The following is a 15797-nucleotide window of genomic DNA, read 5'->3' as shown; positions in this document are numbered from 1 at the left end:
AAATATAATAATTATCCCTCCTTTTCCTTAAATTATAGAAATTTAAACACTCTATTACCCTGAAATTATTATAATTTGTATTCAAAAGTAATGACCTAATAAGCTGTACATTTTAAGCCTCAGTGGTCTGCTGGATTTGTGAATAAATGCCACAGTCAATTCTAACGGCACCCTTAATAGTGTTTAGATTTCTTCCTTCTTACCTATGTAGTATAGTTTGATGTTATCTGTATTTCAAAGGCATGTTAAGAGCTAAGGATTTCTTACTGGTATCTCCTCAATAAAGATTAACAAGAGAAAAAAAAACATCTTATGCCAAAGTGTTATCTTAGCTGAATTTTTATCACTGCTTGTCAACAAATTTTCTCTAAAATGATATCATATTAATTCATATTCACCAAAGCAAATCAATTTTAATAAAACATTAAAATGAAATTCAAACTGAACCTTCACCTGAAACATGAATTTCTAAATTGTTGTTCAACAAAAGTCACTTATGATTTATGACAGATATATGAAATGTGAGGAAGAAAACAGATTTTCTTTATTATCCTACCTAAGTACCATTTGGCATCATGCTAAAAAAAATAAAAACCAAAGAATTTGATTTGGGGCTAGCCTTCGTCTGGATGTGTTTACAAGATCAGATGAAAAATTTTTGAAAGATGTACTAGATATTGGCCAACATAAATTTTTAAGGATGCCTGTTGAGAACAAAATTAAAAAGCAGATACATGGGCAAGCCACTTGAGTGCAAGAAATGAGGGGGAGTGTGCCCCAGAGACAGAAAGGGACAGAGTATGGGGCTGAGGACAGGAAGGTCACCTAGCACTGGGCAGTTGTTGGCTGGTTAACTTCAGAGATTCTTACACCAGGGATTGTTCATATTGGCTTTCCTGAAAATAAACTCAAGAGAGGTGATGGTAGGCAGAAAAGAGAGAGTAGATAACTGAAAGAAAGCATTGCAAAAGAATATCCCAGGACCAAACTATTTTAGCAAAAAATATTAAAATTAATAGCTAACATTTATTGACCAGACAGAATGTAAACCACAATCACAGAAAACTAACCAATCTGATAAGTTTAACTCAATGAAACTTGTCTAACTCAATGAAACTAGAAGCCATGCCATGTAAGGCCACCCAGGATGGATGGGTCATAGTGGAGAGTTCTGACAAAATGTGGTCCACTGGAGAAGGGAACGGCAAACCACTTCAGTATTCTTGCCTTGAAAACCCCATGAACAGTACGAAAAGGCAAAATGATAGGATACTGAAAGAGAAACTCCCCAGGTCAGTAGGTGCCCAATATGCTACTGGAGATCAGTGGAGAAATAACTCCAGAAAGAATGAAGAGACAAACTCAAAGCAAAAACAACACCCAGATGTGGATGTGACTTGTGATGGAAGTAAAGTCCAATGCTGTAAAGGCAATATTGCATAGGAACCTGGAATGTTAGGTCCATGAATCAAGGCAAATTGGAAGTGATCAAACAGGAGATGGCAAGAGTGAACATTGACATTTTAGAAATCAACAAACTCAAATGGACTAGAATGGGTGAATTTAACCCAGATGACCATTACATCTACTACTGTGGGCAAGAATCCCTTAGAAGAAAGGGAGTAGCCATCATAGTAAACAAAAGAGTCCAAAATGCAGTACTTGGATGCAATCTCAAAAATGACGGAATGATCTCTGTTAGTTTCCAAGGCAAACCATTCAATTACACAGTAATCCAAGTCTATGCCCCAACAAATAATGCTGAAGAAGATGAAGTTGAATGGTTCTATGAAGACCTACAAGACCTTCTAGAACTAATACCCCAAAAAGATGTCCTTTTTTTATAGGGGACTGTAATACAAAAGTAGGAAGTCAAGAAATACCTGGATTAACAGGCAAATTTGGCCCTGGAGTACAGAATGAAGCAGGGCAAAGGCTAGTAGAGTTTTGCCAAGAGAACGCACTGGTTATACCAAACACCTTCTTCTAACAATACAAGAGAAGACCACACATGAACATCACCAGATGGTCAATACCAAAATCAGATTGATTATATTCTTTGCAGCCAAATATGGAGAAGGTCTATGCAGTCAGCAAAACAAGATCACTCACCTAGAGCCAGACATCCTGGAATGCGAAGTCAAGTGGGCCTTAGGAAGCATCACTACGAACAAAGCTAGTGGAGGTGATGGAATTTCAGTTGAGCTATTTCAAATCCTAAAAGATGATGCTGTGAAAGTGCTGCACTCAATATGCCAGCAAGTATAGAAAACACAATAGTGGCCACAGGACTGGAAAAGGTCAGTTTTCACTCCAATCTCAAAAATTGAATCAAAGTCTTGATTCACATTAACTCTGTATCTTTGGGTGAGTTGCTGGATTTTTCTGTATCTCCATTTATCTGAAAAATAGAGAAATAGAAAAATACTCTTAATCAATATTTTGAAGAAATTCCAAAAAACTGTATTTAATAATAACTTTAAGATGATATGGTTATAAGTAAATTTGAATGAATTTCTAATAAAGATTCAAAACAAATACTTATTAGATTTAAATCTTAAAACTTGAAACTATGCCTATTCCTCATATGTCATTAGAGAAAGTAACTTAAAATCACAGTGAGATTTAGAGAGTACATAACAATTTATATTTAAAGAAAAAATGTTTGTTCTCTCAGAATCACCTAAAACCATATTAGAAAAGATATATATATATAAAAAAAAGACAATTACCTCCTTTTTCTCTGATATAGAAAAAGTCACCCAATGGTAAATCAATTTAATTGCACCCTATTCACAATTATTGGACCGCTTTCAAGACAAAGCACTTATGCTTTTGCTTCTTTTTTAAAAAAAAGTAACACTACTTCTATTGAATTAGTATAATTTAAATTCAGAATCAGTAGCCTAGTAAGATACTTAAAATGGGTAAAAAGATTAGAATGTGCCTCTCTGGCCGCAAGTTGTAAGCAAATAGTATTGATTACTACTCAGAAAAAGTACTATCTGTGTTATCAAAAGCATATGGGTGTTACGTAAGGACATAGGTCCCTGCACATGACTTTATCATGGGTGGGAAGGTCAAGGGAGGACTTCACAAGGTTGTCAAACAAACTCTTCCTCAATTGTTAGCTGATAAGAATACATGACCAAGCCCAAAGTCCATGTTACTTTAACCTGGATTTCTCAAAGACAATGCTTTAGGATGAAAAGAGAGATGATATAAAGGGTGAACCTACAGACTATAGGAGCTGGCATATTAGAGCGTCCTCACTCGCTGCAACTGAAAGCCCCCACGCTACCTCCTGCTCAGGTTGACTCTTTGGAGTCAACTGGAAAGCTGCAAGAACAATGAGAGTCCAGAAGAAGAGTGCACAAAATATTTTTACTGTTTTTCAGCAATAAAACATCTCTTCACCATCCACAAAACTTTCCCTACCAAAGGGTCTGCTTCCCTGTCTATCAACTCCCTGTGCACAACAGCAAATGATATGATTTAATCTAATGGAATCAAACAAGGTTATGAACATAAGATTTTTTTATCTTTTTTAAAATCTCTTGGCCACACTGTGTGGCAAGTGGGATTTTAGTTCCCCGCTGACATCAACCTGTGGCCCCTGCATTTGCAGTTCAGAATCCTGGCCAATGGACCACCAGCAGAGTCCCACGAGCATGAGCTTTTTCATCTGAATTTGATCTCTGCTCTTCCATTACTAGCTGTGTCACCTTGGGGAAGTCACTTCATGTTTTCACTACCAGTTTCTGAATCTGTGGATTCTCATAATACTGACCTTGGAGGGTCTGGGGAAGTTTGCACAAAATAACACATATAAAATATGTGCTGGTATGATGGGTGATCAATCCAAACTTGTCAGGATTATAAATGTATCACTTATTTTCATGAATACCTGTTTCACCTTTACACTTACTGGGCATAACCATCTCCAATGTATTGTAATTGTGGGGTGTGCATGTGTATGTGTTATGAAGTATAGTTAACTTACAATGTTGTGTTAATATCTGCTGTACAGCAAAGTGATTCAGTTGTGTGTGTGTATATATATATATATATATATATATATATGGATTCTCCAGGCAAGAATACTGGAGTGGGTTGCCATGTCCTCCTCCAGGGGATCTTCTCAACCCAGGGATCAGACCCAGTTCTCCTGCATTGCAGGCAGATTCTTTACCATCTGAGTCACCAGGGAAGCCCAAGAATACTGGAGTGGGTAGCCTATATCCTTTCTCCAGGGGATCTTTCTGATCCAGGAATCGAACAGGGGTCCCCTGCATTGCAGGTGGATATATATATTTCCATTCTTTTTAATATTCTTTTCCATTATGGTTTATCACAGGATATTGAATATCATTCCCTGTACTATACAGCAGGACCTTGCTGTTTACCCATTCTACATTTAATAGTTTGCATCTGCTAATCCCCAACTCCTACTCAATCCCTCTCCCAACCTCTCTCCCCCTTGTCAATCAGAAGTCTGCTCTCTATATCTGTGAGTCTGCTTCTGTTTCTTATATGCTTTCATTGGTGTCATATTTTAGATTCCATATATAAGTAATATCATATGATATTTTTCTCTTTCTGACTTACTTCACTTAGTGTGATAACCTCTAGTACCATCCATGTTACTGCAAATGACATTATTTCATTCTTTTTTATAGCTGAGTAGCCACATTTTTGGAGAAGGCAATGGCACCCCACTCCAGTACTCTTGCCTGGAAAATCCCATGGGTGAAGGAGCCTGGTGGGCTGCAGTCCATGGGGTCGCTAAGAGTCAGACGTGACTGAGCGACTTCACTTTCACTTCTCACTTTCATGCATTGGAGAAGGAACAGGCAACCCACTCCAGTGTTCTTGCCTGGAGAATCCCAGGGACGGGGGAGCCTGGTGGGTTGCCGTCTCTGGGGTCGCACAGAGTCGGACATGACTGAAGCAACTTAGCAGCAGCAGCAGCAGTAGTTTTTTGAATTATAGTTTTGTCTGAATATATGCCTAGGAGTGGGGCTTCTGAATTCTATGGTAATTCTAGTTTTAGTTTTTTGAGGAACCTCCATACTGTTTTCTACGGTGGCTGTGCCAGCTTTATGTGTGTGTATTTTTGTTTACTCAGACACATTTTCTCTTATTCTTAATACTAACTCTATCCAAGAAAAAAAAAAAAAGAATATGGTCTCTGAGATCAAGGGGTTTGCAATTAAGAAATGAAAGTGTACGAAAAGTGTGCAAGTGGTAATACATTGAAAAATAGAATTGCCAAATCTCATACAAGACCCGTGGCTTTGGGACCACTAAGAAGGAGAATGCGAATTCTGACTGTTTGGAATGACTATGATATGCTATACCATAGAAGGTTGAATATTTTATTTTCGGCCTAAAATAAGGGTTTGAATAAAAATTAGCAGTGAAAAGTAAAAAATAGATGTCCTAAAAATTAAAAAGTTGAAAATAGATACAACTGGGAGGTTCAAGGGATGTAGGGAATAAATAGAAAAAAACTGACAGATGAGCAGAATTTTAAAGCCCAGGAAATGGGGGAAACAGTGCTGGGCAGAGTTCCTTGGGGGATCAGAGAAGGAGTGGAACTGGTAGAAGATGGACCTGCTTTGGAACATTTTGCGTTGAGACAGAGAAAGGATGTCCAGATGAGACTGTCTCCCTGTGAGGGCAACTTGCTCCTCAGGAGTCGGGTGTAGATTTCAGAGCCATTTTTCATGGATGCAATCACTTAAACTTAAGCAATCACTTTGCTAGAGAGAAAAAAAATCAAGAATTTAAGAACAATTAGAATAAATCTGTGAGAAGTGGCTACCCCTTTGGGACTCACAGAGATCCAGTATTAAAGTGTTGGGGGGAATGTGTAATTTCCTTGGTTCTGTCTCGTCGCAGCAAAAATTTGAAGTGATGGACAGACCAGTGTTATAGCTCAGTTTTATTAGGAAAAACAAAGGATAGTACACCCTCGAGGAGTGAGCGAAGACCAACCCAAAACATGAGAAGAGAAGAGAATCCCGCGGTTCAATTTTGGCTCCTCTTTTTATATGTTTTTTCTCCTCCCCCTATGCCTGCCCTATGTAAATTGGGCTAGCCGGGAGGGCTGCTTGTTTTACCTGAGGTCCTCACTCCAGTCCTTGGACCTTCCTTTGTTCTATTTTTGTGACTTTTCCTTTCTTTGTCTTTTAGCCACCGCCAGTTTCGACTTCTTTTTCCTATTCTACCTACCTAACATTCCCCACTCAAGGGATGGGAGGCCCAACCGAATTGGCTACTTCCTGCTGAACTGGGACAGCAAGGGGCATTGCTAGTCTCAATGAGTCCTTATAGTGGTGTCCTTATAGTGGTGTCCATCTAAGGGTGAGTGATATTTTCTGTGGTCAGCTGTAGCTTTATATATCCTTGTTGAACTGGCACTGCATGTTGTAGCTTGTTGACCTGGGCAGAGACAAAATAGGTTAGACAATTGATAATACCTGGAGCAATCATAAGCAGCATCAGTATGGTGATAACAGGGATTAGTAGGGGCATTAGCCAACTCCAAATTGCCCATAGCCAGGAGAAGGATCCCCCAAAGACAGACTATAGCTACCCTGAGAACTCTCCAGCTCATTCTTTGAGATCCAGTAGGATCTGAGTGCTTTTCTTGAGGACTATGAGGGCCTTCTCCCCTAAATGAGTGGTGGCATGTAAGGAGTTAGCCAACTTCCATTGGAGATTCCCAGGCAGAGAAAGGAGTTCCTCCTTTTGGAACCATCCCTTATTATCTTCTTGAAAGCCCTCACTCTTAGCTTTAAGAGTCTCACCTTCTGTAAATGAAGGAGTTTCTGGCAAATTAGTCTGTGGAACTAAGGTGGCAACCCCTATTAGGTGATTATTCTGTAATGCTGCTCTCTTAGCTGCTACTGCTTGGTTCCCTCATGCCATTTCCATGTTCCCTTTTTGGTGTTCTTTACAATGGGAGATTGAAACCTCAGTAGCAGATGAATTGCCTCCAAGAGCCTAAGGATTTGATCACCATATTTGATTGGGGGCCCTTGGGTGGTCAGTGGCCTCTTTCTTTCTAAATAGCAGCATGTGCATGTAGCACCAGAAAGGCATACTTGGAGTCTGTGTAAATGGCTACTCTTTTTCCTTTTCCCAGGTCTAGAGCTTGAGTCAGGACTATGAGTTCAGCCAATTTCAGCCAATTGGGCTGAAGTACCTGGTGGCAAAGGTTTAGCCTGTATGGTCTCAGAAATGGAGACTACTGCGTATCCAGGTCTTCTTTTTCCATCCAAGACAAAGCTGCTTCCATCAGTGTACCAGATTCCTTCAGGACTGGTCAAAAGATCTTCTGATAATCCTTCTCAGGTTTTGTCCAATGGTCCAAAGTTTCTAGCCAAGAGTGAAAGGGGAGAGAGCCCTCAGGTGTAGGCAAGTGGGTAGCTGGGTTAAGAACCTCACAAGGAGATGTAGTCAGGCCTGGATTATCCATCAGCACTACTTGATATCTGAGGATCCTTTGATCAGACGTCCATAAATGGCCTCTCTGATTCAGGAGTTGTTTCACTTGGTGGCTGATAAAAATAGTTTGCCCCCAAGAGAGAGTTTTAAAGCATCTTCTATCATGTCTGCAATAGCTGCAAGATTGCAAAGGCAGGGAAAGATCTCATCCCAATATGGGAGTTGGATACTATGGGACCACCAAAAACTGATGGGAAAGCATTTGTCCATCCTAGAAATGAAGAAGTGCTTGGGTGAATCTTTTCTAATTATTTTTCCTGTAGCACCCAAAATGGTACAAATTTGGGAGTAGGAGATCAGGACAGAGTAAGAAGCCCCTGTGTCAACCAAGAAATTCTCAGACCTACCTGCCACACTTAGTTGCACCTTGGCTCCAGGCCCATGATGGTTATCTGTGACAGGTGGGCTGACTGGAGCGGGTGACTTCAGTCAGTCCTATTGAACCATAGTGAGGGAAGGCTTGGTGCTTGACCTTGAGGCTCTTGGGTCCCCAGGGAGAGTGCCACCCAATGTTCCAATTGATGATTATTTATAGACTTGTCACTGTTTGAACACTCTTTGGCCCAATGTCCCATCTACAGATTAGGCATTTGCCTCTGGCATCGTCCTTTAAAGACTCAGGGTTTACCATAGGACTTCCTTGGATGGCGGCCAGCATCTGGGCATGGCTTGTCTCTTTCCTTTTCTCCCTTTCCTGGGTCTTGGCCTTCCTCTCCTGTTCTCTGTTATAAAAGATATTGGTGGCTGTCTGGACCATCTTATCTAAAGAGGCACAGGGTCTTGCTGCTGGACCTGTTGTAACTTTATCCTGATGTCTGATGCACAGTGGGACAGGAATTTGTTCTTTAAAATCACCTGTCCCTCATAGGAGTCTAAGTCCAGATTGGTAAACTTTTGGAGGGCCTCTTTTAGCCTTTCCAGAAAGGCAGTGGGGTTCTCACTGGGCTACTGAGTTATTGCTGAGACCAGGCACAGTCCCACAACTAATAGGCTTCCTTTTATTTTTATGGGTGGACTTCATTAGGGGTGAGTCTTTCTGAAGCTTATCCTACCCAGTACTGTTGAAACCTGAGAACCAGGCGTCCTCAGTTCAGTGTGCAGATCCCCAGGCATATTGACTCATGACAACCTCCTGGATATGGAATCCCTAGGCAGGTCGAGGCATGTCGGCCTCCTGAGAATTGGGTCCTTCAGCACGTCGAGGCATGTCGACCTCCTAGGACCCTTGGACTGGCAAATCCCCAAGCAGGTTGAGGTGTTACAACCTTTTGAGGGCCATATCCTTAGGCATGTCGAGGCAGGTTGACCTCCAGGGACCCCTAGACTGAAGTTGGGAGTGCCCAAGGTCTCCAGTGTGACCAATGCTTGGTGGGATTAAGGGGTTATAATTTTAACTAATTGCTGGTTTGTCCACCAGGATGGGAATAGATATCATGATGTAAAGCAATCCAGACTTCTCTGGTAGCTCAGACGGTAAAGCGTCTACCTTCAATGCAGAATACCTGGGTTCAATCCCTGGGCTGGGAAGATCTCCTGGAGAAGGAAATGGCAACCCACTCCTGTAACTTTGCCTGGAAAATCCCATGGACAGTGGAACCTGGTAGGCTACAGTCCATGGGGTTACAAAGAGTCTGACACAACTGAGCGACTTCACTTTCTTTCACTTTCAAAGCAATCCAAGCCTGTGCCCTGAGACTAGGAACCTGGTGAAACAGCCATAAGCCTTATCCTCTTGTTGCTCTGAGGGAATATAAGTCACTGATTTCCTCCCCTAGTCTTCCATAAGAGCAGTTTAGGGTGTTTCCAATGGTAAACGTTTCATTGTCATAGACCCACTTTAGGTAATAACAGAAGTAATGACAAAGGAGTGGGTTATCTGGTCCTGTTAGGGACATTAACAGTATTTTAATAAGTGGGGTGGAGCAATATTGCCTACAAGGGGCAGGGTCCTGGTTGTAAGAGTTAGTAAGTAGCTTAAAGACAAGGCAACAGACCAGATGTTCCATAAAAGCAGAGTGGAGATTTGATCTGGGGGTATGTTTGTAACTTTAGGAGGAGGGTGGTAACAGTTTGGGCCCAAATGGCCTGCAGGGCTAACTCCCAAAGTGGTAAACATTATCCCTGGAAGCCCAATTGCCCTTGAAGGGATGCCACCCACAAATGGACTTCTAGCAGGCGTTGTGTGCCTGTCACCTGCCCTAGCGGGTTCACTGAGAAATGCTGTTGTGGCACTGGTTGTAGGAAACATGGAAGATGAGGCCTAAATATTGAGAAGGATTGGATAGTATATAGTATTTCTCTCCCAAGGGCCAGCTATTTTCTGGTTGTCCCTCCAGAATATTATAGAGGCAACACTGTGGGCCTGGACAGGGCTCAGGAGAAGAGCATAAAACAGGAAGGAAGGGGGCAGGGCACAACTTTTGAAAGAATGACATAGCACAAGGGCATAACATAAACCTATTAATATCAAGTGGGGTCCAAGATGACAAGTCAAATTCAACTAAACCTTGTTCCTCGATCTGCAAGATAAACGACACACCCAGAGGCACCAGAACAGTTCCAAGTCACTGTCCAAAGACTGAAGAGTGGGTGGTCCCCCAGTTGTTGGAATGATCCTCCAGCTCATTAGCATATGAAATCACCCAGCCCCTAAATAATCACATCACATTCCATGGCCACTCCCCTCTGTGATGGCCCACACTCTTGGAGTGTGCTTCTCTCTGAATCCGAACAAATCCACCTCTTACCTATCGCTGTGTCTCTCACTGAATTTTTTTCAATGAGACATCAAGAACCTGAGCTCCATTACGTCCTGAAACCAGGTATCACGGGTTTTGGCTGGGCTCAAGCCTCGGGAGAGAGGAGCTGAAGGACAGAAGGAGAAAGCAGTAAGAAAAACAAGCCAAGGAATCCCCATTATAACCTGCCAGAAAACCTGCTAAATACCTGACCTGTGCTCACAGTTTTCCTTGGCCTGATCCTTGGCACAAAGAAGACTGAGGTCAGAAGAACCCCCTGCTTGGGCAACAGCTACTAAGTAGCTCCTGCCAAAGTCCCTCAATTGCACCCACTGCCACTCGCCTGTTCATGGGGGGTTAGAAGAAACAAGAAATGAGGGACTGTAAAGGAATTAAGATTTTGTTAGCCATATGTCCTTTCAGTCATAGGGGCGAGGACTTCCTACCCCAACCAGAGGTCTTCTGGAATCTGAGAATGAGTCACGTGAGCTTTCTCTCAAGTTTGTTTTTGATGTCCTGGTTTCCAGCACACTGGGCTTCTTGTCACTTCCACTGTGCTGGGTTTTCTTCACACTCAGCTTCTACCATGGGAGCTTTCACCAAGTTGGGCTTCTGCTGTGTTTGGCCTCGCCTCACAGGGGCTGAGCTGAGGTTGTTTAACCAGGTTAAATCTGAGTCACAGCACCATATATGTTGGGGGAGTGTGTAATTTCCTCAGTTCTGTCTTGCTGCAGCAAAAATTTGAAGTGACAGACGGACCAGTGTTATAGCTCAGTTTTATTAGGAAAAACAAAGGATAATACACCCTTGAAGAGTGAGGGTGGGCTGACCCAAAACACACGAAGAGAAGAGAAGCCTGTGGCTCAATTTTGGTTCCTCTTTTTATATGTTTTTTCTCCTCCCCCTATGTCTGCCCTATGTAAATAGGGCTAGCCAGGAGGGCTGCTTGTTTTACCTGAGGTGCTTACTCCAGTCCTTGGACCTTCCTTTGTTCTATTTTCTCAGGCTTTCCCCTTCTTTGTCTTTTAGCCACCACTGTTTTGGACTCCTTTTTCCCATTCTAACTACCTAACAATAGGAATCTTTGGGGGCCTGGGGAAAGAAGCCAAGGGTATGTGGATTTCCAGAAGCCGACGGGAGAGAGAATTTCACAGAGGCTGTGATGATGGGGAATGTCATCCTGCAGAGAGCCTGGGGAGGATGAAGACATGTGGTAACCCCAGAGAAAGTCACATCAGGGCTGCCCCGGAGTGGAACTGTAGAGAGGGAAAACTAGGAGGGAAGACAATGCAGGGAATAGTAAGCTTGAGGGACAAGGGAAGGTGTTGTATTAAGATAACAGAAGGCTGAGCCCATTTGTGGATTGATGAGAAGGAGCCAGTAAAATGGATTAAAGTTGAAGAATAAACAAAGATTAATTAATATTCCAAGGCCTCAGAGCCTTAATTATCAACCCTTTCTGAATACTAGGCTCACCTAGGACCCTTAAAATAATGCTAATGTCTGGTCCTGATCTGCAGAGATTCTGATTAAATTGTTTTTGGATAGGACAGGCTCATCTATTATTAATTAGTTCTCCCAGGTAATTTTAATATATTTTCAGGTGAGGGAACCATCGACTTATAAGAACTGGGCACTGGATTAAGGCCACAATAGAGGGTCACTTTGGATGACAAAGGCACTCTTCTTCCTCTAATATTGGGATGGGGAATAAAGAAAAGATGAATTAAGAGCAGAAGAAAAACTACTGAAAGAACTCAAGATGCATGACTTCAATCCAAGAAAGGAGGTGAGATGCTTCAAATAAGGGGGAAGGAGTGACATTAAGTCATAAAAGAAATTAAAATGTCCTGAACAACTACCAGGATTCTGCCAGGAATAAATAAAGTAATTATCCATTTCCTGCTTCATTCTCTCCACCCTTATTTGTGAATCAACATAGAAACATGTCTATCCTGTCATAGAAAGGCATTACTGTCTTTCTGGTTCCTCTTCAGAAAAAGAGAAGAAAAAGAAAATTTATAAACAGGAAAGATCTAGAAAAATTAAATTATAGAACCTCAGTGAATGATGGCTCAGCAGTGAAGAATCCAACTGCCAATTCAGGAGACTTGGGTTCCATCCCTGGGTCAGGAAGATCCCCTGGAGAAGGAAATGGCAGCCTACTCCAGTAATCTTACCTGGGAAACCCCATGGACAGAGGAGCCTGGAAGCCTACAGTCCATGGGGTCACAAAAGTGTTGGGCCCAACTTAGCAACTAAGCAATAACATTAATTAAGAGGGAGAACATGTAAGTTGCAGACTCAGATCTCTGTGAAATCATTTTGATTTCGTCCATGGAGGCATCTTGAGATCAATTCATTCAACTCTTCCCATGTCAATGATGAGTAAACTGAGATGCAGAGAGATTCTGTGGTTCAACCAGAACAAATAGCAAGGAAGTGCCACCAAGACCCCTTGAAATAAAATCTTCTGATTCTCAGCCTGGTACACACCATTCCTGTACACACTCAGCCTCATGAGCTCTGTGGTTGAGTTCCAGTAAGCAAAATGGCAGTAGCTCCTCAGGGAGGATTAATAAGAAATCTGTAAATTGCTTTTAGCTCACTGTGAGGGGAAAAAAATGTTCAATTTCTTCTTTATTACTATTATTATGTGAACCAGATTGAACTGCTGCCGCTCTTAAGAGTTTCTTACGATAGTGTGAAGTTTCCCATTTTAACCCAAGCCAACGCTTTACCATCTGAGTCACCAGGGAAGCTCTATAAAGTACACAGATAACTGTAATAATTCACTTGCCACATTCAGTACATCATATGAAATACAGGCAAAGAGAAAGAGGAAAACTTGCAAGCATAGAGAAGCAGCAAGACCGAGCCTGGAAAATTATAAAAAGCAAACAAATAAAATAAACACATTCCAGGTAATTAAGAAAGAGCAGTGTGCAGTGACAAGATTGGTGTGTCTCCTGAACTGCCTAGCTGCAGTTCATGGACAGAGGCTTTCACCCCCTGAGCCTGGGTTTTATCTGGAAAGCAAGATGAATGAGCTATCTATCTGTCAGATCCTTTCTATTTTTGACTGTCTGTATTCTAATTTTTGCCATAATCCTCCACAAAAGTGTTCTGAAATAGTTTAAAACAAACTACATAGACTATCTCATGGATCATGTTTCCAGTTCTTTTTAAATTATAAATAAATTTATGTCTCAACTGCAGGTTTTTTATCTGTAAAGTAAAGGAGTCCTGGGTGGATAGTCTCCCCTCGCAGCTCTGTGCTTGCATGGCCTTTTCCCTGCTGTCGGTTAGTTGCACCAGGCGCAAGGTTAGTTGCTATTTACCTTCCATGGTTGAATGGTCTGTTCCCTCCTCCCACACAGCCAGAGGGCACTGACCAATGAGTACTGTATTTTGGTACAAAGGTCCCCGGGCACCTTGCTCCTTCCTGTTTTTCTTATCCTATTTGAGTGTTTAGCACACTCTTGGGTCTTCTGAGGAGCCCTGTGGGCACGGTGAAAAGAACTGAGAGAAAGAAGCAAAGCACAGAGTGATATGACAGGGTGCCATGCACTGTAGGTAAGCTGACTCTCTCGGAGAACTGTGTTATTTTTACATTCATCCGCTTGAATTAGGCAAGGAATCAGTGGTGGTTGCTATTCTGAAAGAAGCTACAATTAAATAGAAAGGGACTGGTTTCAATGTTTCAGAAAATGGCTAGAAGATGGAAAACTAGAGAATGCCATGTTTAATTCCTGCCTCTGGAATTAACTGTGTGACAACAGACTTACAGCTGAGGGAGATGATAACTCATGGGAATGCCTCTTTCTTAGAGAAGGGATTTGCCTTCTCTCAGTTGGATTTAGGGTTGTTTCTTGATTCTTGTATGTATGAGAAATATTTTCAAAAATGGAGTGATGTTAATTCATAAGTTGCAGGTTTCAACTGTAATAAACTCTCAGTCTTTCACATTCTCAATTATTTTACTGTCAGAATTTCCTTCTGTTTGATCAAATTTTTGAAAGAATATCTGTCTAGACATGCAAATTGACTTGGAGAAAGAATACAAACATCTAGATGACTAGAAAAATATTTTAATGGATGGTTGTAGGCAACAAGTCTTTGATCGTTACTAATATCAACTATTCAGTTTTGAGTTTAGATCTCTAATTGGTATTGCACACTCAGAAATTTTCTTAAACATATGTAACAACAGTGTTATTTTATAGGGGACTTTCTTGCTCTGAAAACTAGAGCACAGTAATTTTAGTGATGAGAAAATATTAATATATACAAATTCAAACCAACAGCAATTCACGGATCCCTAATATTCCAATATGCTCTGCTATATCTCACCCGTTTTGCAAAATGATTATTAATAGCCTGACTGCAAAGTTGCTTAAGATATATTTCATTTCAGATTAGGCATAATTTTTTTTTCTTTTAGATTATACAGATGCATTGTTAAGGTCATTTTCATTCCCTGTATTCGGTTTATTTTCCTTGTTTTAAAAAAAAAAAGTGTATACCTACACACACACGCCAAAAAAAAAAAAAAAACAACTTGAAACAAAGGGGGAATGAAGGAAAGGGAGAAAAGAGAGGGGGAGGAAGAAATGAAAGGAAAAAAGATTTGGCAAGTAATTAGTTCTTTTGATTATTTCACATCACCAAACGGAATACTTCAGGTCTTTCTAAAACCTGTGCACCGCTTATTTCAAATGCTTCACTCTGAGGGGCAGATTTATTAGCAACAACTGAGAGTACTAGCGATAAGGCAGGTGGAAACCCAAGTAACTGACAACCCATCAGGAGGCCTTTGTCTGAGAACCCAAGATGAACAGGCAATGCTGACAGTCAAAGGGACAGAGACTTCTATCTGGAGGACATTTCTCACAAGACCAAATAATTCAAAATTAAACTGAAGATAACTCCCCAGCAAAGCAACTGCTATCCCAAATTTACCCTTAGGATTCTTCTTTGAAGCTTGAGATCACCGTGGTGGGCAAACAAGCTACTCTGAGCCCTACAACAGAACTCAATAAAACAGTGGTCAGTCAATCAATAAAATGTAGATATTTCAGATCCAAAGCCAAAGTTTTCTTCCCCTAAATGTACTGAAATAATTGGCTTTTCTCTTCTTCAAAGCACATTAGACTTAACCGACATAAAATCATAAGGGTTTTAAACATTAGGTAACATTTTTGAGCACTACAAGTCAGACATATGCTAAGTGATTGCTGTCTTGTCTTTTAACAGAATCTTTGAAATTACTCTATGAAGTGCTATTTTTTAATCCTCAGATAAGGACACTGCAACTTGACCAAAGTTGCCCAAGATACCATAGCTAGTAAATAGAGGAACCAGGGTGCAAACCTAACACTGCCTGACTTCAAAGTCCATACTGTCACCCATTACACCTTTTCACTCCTTAGAGACACACTTCCTTATTTTCCAGATGTTCCTGGACACACAGAAGCCCACAGTAGAATATTTTCTGAGGCTAAAAGGGCTACCACATATTTCCTCTGAATTCCCCAAAATGTC

At 41.2% G+C, this 15797-nt stretch overlaps 1 protein-coding gene across 6 annotated transcripts in view; it reads left to right on the top strand.

Annotated features, from left to right (window-relative positions):
- KCNMB2 (potassium calcium-activated channel subfamily M regulatory beta subunit 2) overlaps positions 1-15797 on the top strand; it is a 301884-nt gene that overhangs the window by 18385 nt on the left and 267702 nt on the right. The window contains exon 1 of one of the 6 annotated variants that reach the window (XM_070791674.1): positions 13606-13829. The exons of 3 other annotated variants lie outside the window; for them this stretch is intronic. Coding sequence is in view for 1 of the 3 variants with exons in the window: in XM_070791668.1 (XP_070647769.1) it covers positions 13819-13829 (11 nt within the window). In the remaining 2 variants the exon portion in view is untranslated. Of the gene's footprint in view, positions 1-13605; positions 13830-15797 lie in introns of those variants that run through there. 2 more of the 6 variants (XM_070791656.1, XM_070791668.1) reach the window with 2 other exon arrangements.

Source organism: Bos indicus, chromosome 1 (genome assembly GCF_029378745.1).
Source record: "Bos indicus isolate NIAB-ARS_2022 breed Sahiwal x Tharparkar chromosome 1, NIAB-ARS_B.indTharparkar_mat_pri_1.0, whole genome shotgun sequence".
NCBI classification, from domain to species: domain Eukaryota; kingdom Metazoa; phylum Chordata; class Mammalia; order Artiodactyla; family Bovidae; genus Bos; species Bos indicus.
Note: the sequence above shows the minus strand (reverse complement) of the source record. Positions and strands in the feature narration are given on the sequence as shown.